At 42.1% G+C, this 8,430-nt stretch overlaps 2 protein-coding genes across 2 annotated transcripts; both read right to left on the bottom strand.

The window, feature by feature from the left end:
* Window positions 1-202: 202 nt before the first annotated feature.
* smad9 (SMAD family member 9) lies at window positions 203-4,821 on the bottom strand. The gene is made up of 7 exons (XM_010794191.1): window positions 4,812-4,821; window positions 3,451-3,666; window positions 2,903-3,160; window positions 2,666-2,776; window positions 2,244-2,465; window positions 1,332-1,588; window positions 203-635 (listed from the first exon to the last, which is right to left on the bottom strand). Exons 1-7 carry the CDS (start codon window positions 4,819-4,821, stop codon window positions 492-494), a joined length of 1,218 nt encoding a protein of 405 aa, XP_010792493.1. The 3' UTR covers window positions 203-491.
* A 744-nt stretch (window positions 4,822-5,565) lies between these two features.
* On the bottom strand, window positions 5,566-7,224 carry rfxap (regulatory factor X-associated protein). Its single transcript, XM_010793370.1, has 3 exons — window positions 6,662-7,224; window positions 6,283-6,393; window positions 5,566-6,048 (listed from the first exon to the last, which is right to left on the bottom strand). The coding sequence occupies exons 1-3, from the start codon at window positions 7,088-7,090 to the stop codon at window positions 5,944-5,946; spliced, it is 645 nt and encodes a 214-aa protein (XP_010791672.1). The 5' UTR covers window positions 7,091-7,224; the 3' UTR covers window positions 5,566-5,943.
* Window positions 7,225-8,430: the final 1,206 nt, after the last annotated feature.

The following is an 8,430-nucleotide window of genomic DNA, read 5'->3' as shown; positions in this document are numbered from 1 at the left end:
CCTACATCCCCAGCTCTCCATAGGGTTTCAATTATTTAGTTGGCAGCTCATTCCTTAAAACAGGAGCCCCAGATCGCTTATCATAAGAGGAAATAGGAAGGGTTTATTTCAAGCTTGTTATGAAAATAAATAATTGGGCTTTTTTCTTATCAACTCAGATTTTTTAGAAAATGTTTTCAACTTTAATTGACTGAATTTATTTGAAAAGCGTGATGACATGATTACTACTGTGTAATATCTGTTTTCATCTATATGTAAGAAGTACAATACAAGACGAGCACAAAATTCATTTTAGGGCCATACTCCATTATACTTTTTGAATTTGTTGAGGGCTGATTCAAAATGGCCCGCGGTCCGCATTTGGCCCCCGGGCCGTAGTTTGGACAACCCTGTTTTAGACATTTAGATGTCAATAGAAGCGCCTTTGGACAGAAAACCCGGACAAAGCAGAACATACAGAATACACGACTACCTGTGTGAGAGACGGTATGTTATGACACTGAAGAGATGGGGTTGTGCGGGGAGCCCATCTGTGTGAGGACCTTGTCCAGCCACTGCAGGGGCCCGTGCAGATGTACCTCGATCCAGCAGGGGGTGCTGGTGACATCTTGCCGGTGGTATTCGGCACCCCAGCCCTGAGGAGAGGATATCCATAAATCTTTGCTGTGCATGTTGACAGTTCAGTTAATGATTAAAAATGAATGGGTGCTAAGTGACCAAGTGGGATCCTTACTCATGTACAGGATTTGACAAGCTCGACATCACATTAAGTCCAAAATAACTGCATATTAAGTTACGGTGAGAAACTTTTAGTAGATATCCAACACTTTTTATTAAGCCTTAATGATACCTATACGTAAAACTGCAGGCAATAGGGTCACCTACTCCATTTCTGTGTCTTCATTTGGCTTATTCCCAACAGTTTAATTGATCAAGAAAAATCAGTACCGAAAGATTTGAGAAAGATCTAAATATGTTGAAAAAAAGTAATAGTATAGCATGTTGAAAAAATACCATGAAAGGCTTGTTGAAAAAAGTCATGCAAAAAGTCACAGTATAGTATGTTGACATTTTCTTTTATAAAAGTATGTTGAAAAATATTAAAAAGTAATACTATGACGTGTTGAAAAATGTCCTAGTAAAGTATGAACAAATGTATTGTATAATTAATACAAAATTCATAGTCTAGTCTGTAGAGAAGTATAATTTTGAAAATATCATGAAAACGTCATATGTTGGAAAAAAAGTAATATTATAGTTTACAAATAGGAAAAAAGCTCAAGTATAATTACAAATGCAATTGCAATTAATTGAATGAGAAAGCTCAGTACCTTAACAAAGCTCATACGGATGGTGCACATCTTGGTGAGCTCATAGACGACCTCAAAGCCGTGGTTGACCGACTGGGCGAGGAGCTGGGCAAACAGCTGGTTGTTGAAGATCTTGAGGCTGCAGCCGCTGGGGATCTTACACACAGTGGTGGTGTGGAAACCATGCTGGAAATTACAGTTGCGGCTCTGGACGAAGATACTGCTGTCGCTCAGACACTCTGCGTACACCTCGCCGCCCACATAGTACAGGTGTAAACCTGACAGGAACGGAGGAGGAAAATCAAGTTACATCCAAATTGATTCACGACTGGCCTGTTGACAATAATACCCCGGTCCTTTTACTGTGGTCCAACCATGTCAAAAGCACAAAAAACAGATTTTATCCAAGAAAAGATTTAACGAAAGATTTAAATATTCAATCACTTCGTTGAATACAGAAACCGTGTGTTTTTCAATGTTGCCAAACCACAAGGGCATCTATGCTTGTAAATGAGGAATGTCTGAAAAGTGTAATTAGTGTCTGTGATTTCAGGACCAACTTCCCTAAACCCTTTGTGACACCCCTATCATTCGAAACCATACAATGCACATGTTACTGTAACACAGAGCAGCTCGATGTCTGTCCAACAAAGACAGGCTTTCTAAACTCTTTTACCATCAGGAAAAATAACATTAGCCTAAAGGATCCATCACAAGGATGCAAGCTGAGTCTAAAGTCTGAGGTAATTAGATTGCTTCAAAAAGAACACAAGAATATTAATCCATAAAATAAATTGCGTTGTGTGGAATCTTTGCAAACAACATCTCAGTTTTTGCTTTCACCCAAAGTGTGATGGGCACAGTCCATACAAAGTCCATAATTCAAAGTCCTGGGCTGTGATATAAATAACCTTCACGATTGGTACAGCCTACCTTTGCCTATGTGCCTGCGTGTGTGTTCGATGGTGGAGTTGCGGTTGACATTGGATAGCAGGCCGAGGCAGAAGCGGTTCTTGTTGTTGGAAGGGTCTGTGAAGCCGTCCACCAAGACGCTGCGGGACGACGCGTGGAACGTCTCCCCAACCCGGTTGTTGAGCTCGTAGTAAGCAACCGAGCACCAGTACTCTGGCTCCTCATAACATACGGGCCTTAAATCTAAAAAGAGGAACACAAGAAAGGTTTACATTAAGGATGAAATATGCTATGATAAAGTGTCAGTCATACAAAATCTCTTAAATTAGACACATTTGTATAATCTCATGGTATACATTGTTTGTTACCTAGCAACCATACATACTTTTAGATTGTATGCAATTCTATTTTCTTCTATTTGATCTCTTCTAGTGTGAAGTTACCTGTGTGTGGAGCAGAGAATGTGAGTTTGAGTGTTTCTGTGGAGTTATTGGGCTTCACGTCGTCTTGAGGACTCGTCTCCATCATGCTGTACGGAGGTGGGGGAGTCTCGGCTGGAAAAGCACGTCACAAACACAAGAAAGTGGGAAAGTAATGAATGTTTACTCATCGGAGACTTGGATCCCCTGCCACAAAAACGTCAACACTTCAAGTTTTAGCTTGCTTGTTTTGATTCCTACCTGTGATGTGGTACGGACTGCCAGGCTCTGCTGAGCTGTTGGGGGAGTCGGGGTAGCTCTGTGAAGTGGGAGACTGGACGTGGGAGGAAGAAGGGGAGGAGGAGAAAGAGGGGCAGGGCAGCACAGGGAAGGAGTCTGGATAGGTGGCGTTCTGGGGCATGAGAGGCTCTGTGTGCAGGGAGGCGTTCCTGAACTTTGCCAGTAAACTGTGTTGAGGGTTGAACTCGCTGTGGCGCGGGACCAGAACAGGTGGAAGCACTGAGAGAGGACGAGAGAAAAAGGTTGAGAGGGATCGAACAGAGACAGAGAGAGAGAGAGAGAGAGAGAGAGAGAGAGAGAGAGAGAGAGAGAGAGAGAGAGACAGACAGATGCTGTTATAAAAGATCATATTACTGTAAATCCTTATGGCTTGGGAACACTGTATTAGATCAAATGTCCTGTCCCGGTTTGGGAGCCCACAAAAGCCTTACTGTTATGATATTAAACCTCAACAATGATTACATTTTTGTTCAGCAGGCAGGAAAGATGCGTTGTGCTAATGTGTTTACCTGGGGTCTCCACGCGCCTGTAGTGGTACGGGTTGACGCAGATGTCCTTCTGCTTGGAGCAGAAAGCGAACTCGCAACACTCCAGCGCTTTCAGCTCGTGGTGGGACTGCAGGTCGGGCCAGCGCCACACCCTGCAGTAGATGACGTGGGGCAGTCCCTTCCTGTGGGACACCTGCAGCCTGCCGTCCAGAGAGCGAGGAATTGTCACACACTTGCCTGCGGGATTAAAATGAACAAGCAAGGAGTTCAACACAGCTTGAGAAATGACAGATTGTGTTGCGTGCTAAACATTTGCAAAAAAAGTATTTATCAAGCCGTTTGTAGGAGCCATTTATGTTTGACAGTATCTACAGTCAACTTTTATTCTCCATATATATCAACTGTTTAGGTGAAAATGTGGATGAAGCTACTTTACATTTTTATGCGGACGATACCGTGATGTATTGTGCGGGTCCCTCCATTAAGGAGGCTGGTGTTAAATTACAGGCTGTTTTTAACATTATACAGACTCTAAAGCTGAGCTTAAGCTTGTTTTAAATGTTGAGAAAACCAAGGTAATGCTTTTTTCAAAAACAAAAAANATGCTTTCACTGTGTTCATCTCTTATCCTGGAACCTATCCTGTTTAAGAGTTTTAGCGGGCTAGATCTCCATGGTGATTTATCCTGGAACCTAGTCTGTGCTCTTAAACAGGATAGGTTCCAGGATAAGAGATGAACACAGTGAAAGCATCACGCCTGCTGACCAATCAGAGCTCAGTGTGCGGAGGAAATACAGTTTAAACTGCCGTTGCAGGAAAGACGGCAGGCCAAAATCACCGACTGTGCAATCTGACTATTATAACTATTATTATACTATTATGTTAAGAAAGCTTAATTAAATATCTCCCACAACATAACCGGATCAAAGTAACATTACGTTGCCTACAGTCCGCGGCACTGTGAGTGCAGACGTCGATGTGTCCCATTATCATTCATATCACATCATATCACATCATAATGTATCATATATTTCCTTATCTGAGTCAGCCGATCTGTATCTGGCCGTGCAACACTCACAGTGTCACATACTGTATGCAGAAGTATTATTTTAAGCAACACATTAAGTTGACAAAACACTCGAGTCAAATGTAATTAAAGTCAGATCGTGTCTTAGACGGGGCAGTGATATAATAAATGTTGTTAATGTACGCATTCAAACACTTTCTTTTACCAGCTGTATTCACCTTGCAGGTGCAGCTATGTGGCTTTTATCCTGGATAAAGTGTTTAAGTCATGGATGTTTAAAGTTTAACTTCTTCATATTTTATTAATATTATAGTTGACTTTTCATTCAGGAAGTATGACGCTGCGCTGTCAGTACGCTTCTCCATGTTTGTCGAATTGTTTGGTCGAATGCTCCAGATACCACCCCTTTTATGTGAACGCGCACCTAACTACACTGAACAAAAATATAAATGCAACACTTTTGTTTTTGCTCCCATTTTTCATGAGATGAACTCAAAGATCTAAAACATTTTCTATATACACAAAATAACCATTTCTCTCAAATATTGTTCACAAATCTGAACAAATCTGTGATAGTGAGCACTTCTCCTTTGCCGAGATAATCCATCCCACCTCACAGGTGTGGCATATCAAGATGCTGATTAGACAGCATGATTATTGCAGAGGTGTGCCTTAGGCTGGCCACAATAAAAGGCCACTCTGAAACGTGCAGTTTTGCTTTATTGGGGGGGTCCGAAAACCCTAGGGTTAAACCCTAACCCTAACATGTCACCCATTGAGCATGTTTGGGATGCTCTGGATCGGCGTATACAACAGCGTGTTCCAGTTCCTGCCAATATCCAGCAACTTCGCACAGCCATTGAAGAGGAGTGGACCAACATTCCACAGGCCACAATCAACAACCTGATCAACTCTATGCGAAGGAGATGGGTGACATGTTAGGGTTAGGGTTACACTATGTCAGTACGCTTCTCCATGTTTGTGATTGGTCAAATGTTGCTAACCCCGCCCTGTCATGTGAACGCGCACTCAGCCGGACAAAGAAACCCTGGCTTGAGTTACCGAGTTGATAACCAGCGTCGTAGGACGGCTTAGCGAGAGCGTGTTTGTTTTGGATTAGGTAAACCGGGTAACTCAAACATATCCAGGGTATGTTGAACTGGATTCGCAGTACAGGCCTCTGGACAATTATAATACAATGCCTTCATAATTAATGCTACTACAATAATTAAAATGAGAATAGAAGAGAGATAGCACTAGACATGGTTAGAAATGCATATCTTTCAAGTGATTTAGATCAATTCATGTAGTTTAGTCCAGCAGTCTCATCACGCCTTTAAAATGTCCCTTTTTATTCTTTCTTAAGCAGGGCTGTTTGGCTGGGGATTTCAATGTATACAGTGTATGGTTACTATCTATTTACGAATGCAGTACCAGTGTTTTTTCAGTGTTCTCTATGCATCACAATAAGGTAAAACTGCCCAGCGTCAACAGCCCGGGAACTGCTGCTGTGCCTGGCTGCGGCTCTGTGAGGCCAGGAGCTGCTGCTGCTGCTGCAGGAAGCTGATCACCTCTGGACTTCTGAGCAGGGACTACAGGACACACAGACACACATTTGAAATCAAGAGCAAATCACAACAACAAACATTTATGTATGTGCAATGCCTTGTGTCTTTTTTTGGAGTTGCAGCGGTACACCAATGTTGTGCATATTCCAATTTTTATGAATATTTTATTGAAGAAAAGTCTCAATTTTTCAAATGTGTTTTATAAAGATTTTCCTTCAAAATGTCAGCAGCCAGTCAATCGGACCAAAATGGACTCACCAGTCTCTTCTGGTTGAGGACCTGCTCTATGAGGGAGGGTCTGGTTGGCCGGTCCCCCATGGCGCCCAGACGCTGTTTGTTCACTGATACAGGCCGCTCCTCTGAGTTCTCCTAATTCAATTCAAACAGACAAACAAAAGCTATTATTTGTTCAGCCCTGGTATTGTAACTGCAATGGGTTTAATTTGGTTTTTATTCATATTTTTAACATTCAATACTATGACTTTTTTCGAGGCGAACAACTAAAGCGGTAGACAGCCCTGGAACTATTTAAATGCATCTAGGTATTTAAAAATCAATAATAATAATAATAATGATAACAACTTGGATTTAGTGCTTTTTATGGCCGTGTGTCTATAAAGCTTAAAGATAATCTTACATCAATTTTTCCAGTGGACATGGCCTGATCATTCTTCTTCTTCTTGTACTTGTCTTTGTACATCTTGTTGCGGTGTTTTTTGCACATCCACGGTTTCCGCTGCTTGGCCACCTGCGTGGTGGTCTCCGTGCAGCCGTCATAGGTGCACTGTTTGGGGGCGCTGTCCCCCTCCGAGGTCTCATCGTCGTTCAGTTCCTCTGGGCTGGCGGCGCTGTCTCTGGGGTCCGAAGTGTCCAGAACATCGCTCTCTTCGTCCATATCATCCATGTCATAGGAGGAGGCGTTGTTGTCCGGTTCGTGCGGAGTTATCACATTTCTGCTGTCAACTACTCCGCTCTTACTCACGTAGTACCTCTGTCCGTCTTTAGTGAGCAGGAGAGTGGAGTCCCTGTCTCTGTTTGCAGAGGCTGAATTATCATCTTCACTCATGATTGCGGTGTTCAGATACAGATTCAGTAAAGCAACAGCTTAAGGGAGGCTGTGGCACAGTGGGTTAGTGCGTTGGTGTTGGGATCATAGGAGCACAGGTTCAAACCCCACTGCAGTCAGTATGTCGTTGTGTCCCTGGGCAAGATACTTCACCCCAAATTGCTCCTGTGGGGACTGTCCACAGTATTGAGTATATACGTCGCTTTGGATAAAAGCGTCTAACAAGTGACATGACATGTAATGTAATGTAAAACAGCAGCTAGCTAGTCAGCTAACTAGTCAGCTAACTCACTTACCGTCAGCTAACTAGTCAGCTAACTCACTTACCGTCGGCTCACGTTAGTTTAGTAAGCCATCACAGGGTTTTTCTCAATGTCGAGGAGGCTTGCTTGGTAGCACATGTACCTCCGAGTCAGTTGCTTCAGAAGCGAGGCAAGAATCCTTCCTAGCCTCGGAAAACGAAGAATTGTGGAACAGGCGTGCAGGTGTGCGTCATATGCGAGGCCCCGCCTTGAATGGAGCGCGATTTCCGCCAAAGATTTGGATATGGTTCCGTGCGCAAAGCATTGTGGGGTTGTCTACACATGTGCAGCCTCGAAAGCGCTTTATCGCGAAAACCCCATAATTTGGGAAATCGTTTGACTTCTAACGTTACAATGATAGCCTATCACTGCTGCTCTTGCTCTGCTCTTGCTGCATTTCGATAACATGGATTTTCTTCTTTGCTGCATTACAATTGTTAGACTGACCCCTGGTGGCCACAATAACAAATGCATGCTCCATTTGTTCGAGGCACACAGTATAAAGAGATCCATATAAATGTCTTTGTATGGCTCTGCATTCGTTTTCTGACATGCTACATTATGGCTTTCTGACCTACTGTACATGGACCTTTGTATGACGTTTCATGACATACCATACTATCACTTTTTATGAATTATGAACTAAAACAAATGTAGGCATTTTTAACATTCTTTCATGTAATTTTTTTTCATATTGATCAACATACATAAAACGTATTTTCAACATACCGGTACTATATACTATGACTTTCTTTCAACATGCTTTACTATGACTTTTATTCATGTTTTTCAACATTGCTTTTTAGTATATTTAAAACAAACAATAATGAGACCTTTCACAAAATACAATATGACTTTTTTATTACTACTTTTTCCCAATTTTTTGAAAAGCTATATCTTGACTTGTTTTATATACTATATAACATGCTCCAGTTGTTTTTCCGAATTTCTGGCCTACTTTACATGGACCTTTTGTATGACTTTTTATGATATACCATACTGTGACGCATTTATTTTCCTAATTTACACTGTGATATT

This window comes from Notothenia coriiceps, unplaced genomic scaffold, assembly GCF_000735185.1.
Source record: "Notothenia coriiceps isolate Sejong01 unplaced genomic scaffold, NC01 NC01_scaffold00037244, whole genome shotgun sequence".
Classification (NCBI taxonomy): Eukaryota; Metazoa; Chordata; class Actinopteri; order Perciformes; family Nototheniidae; genus Notothenia; species Notothenia coriiceps.
The sequence above is the reverse complement of the archived record's forward strand: the minus strand, read 5'-3'. Positions and strand labels throughout refer to the sequence as shown.

What these genes read in the sequence shown, in the direction of transcription:
- smad9 (XM_010794191.1), bottom strand. An exon ending in ATTCTCTGCTCCACACACAG is followed by an intron (nt 2,466 to 2,665) that starts GTAACTTCACAC and finishes TCCTCTTTTTAG; the next exon opens with ATTTAAGGCCCGTATGTTAT. An exon ending in ACGCAGGCACATAGGCAAAG is followed by an intron (nt 1,589 to 2,243) that starts GTAGGCTGTACC and finishes CGTTCCTGTCAG; the next exon opens with GTTTACACCTGTACTATGTG.
- rfxap (XM_010793370.1), bottom strand. Translation starts at nt 7,090, where the DNA reads ATGAGTGAAGATGATAATTCAGCCTCTGCAAACAGAGACAGGGACTCC. An exon ending in TGTCCACTGGAAAAATTGAT is followed by an intron (nt 6,394 to 6,661) that starts GTAAGATTATCT and finishes GAATTGAATTAG; the next exon opens with GAGAACTCAGAGGAGCGGCC. An exon ending in TCCTCAACCAGAAGAGACTG is followed by an intron (nt 6,049 to 6,282) that starts GTGAGTCCATTT and finishes TGTGTCCTGTAG; the next exon opens with TCCCTGCTCAGAAGTCCAGA.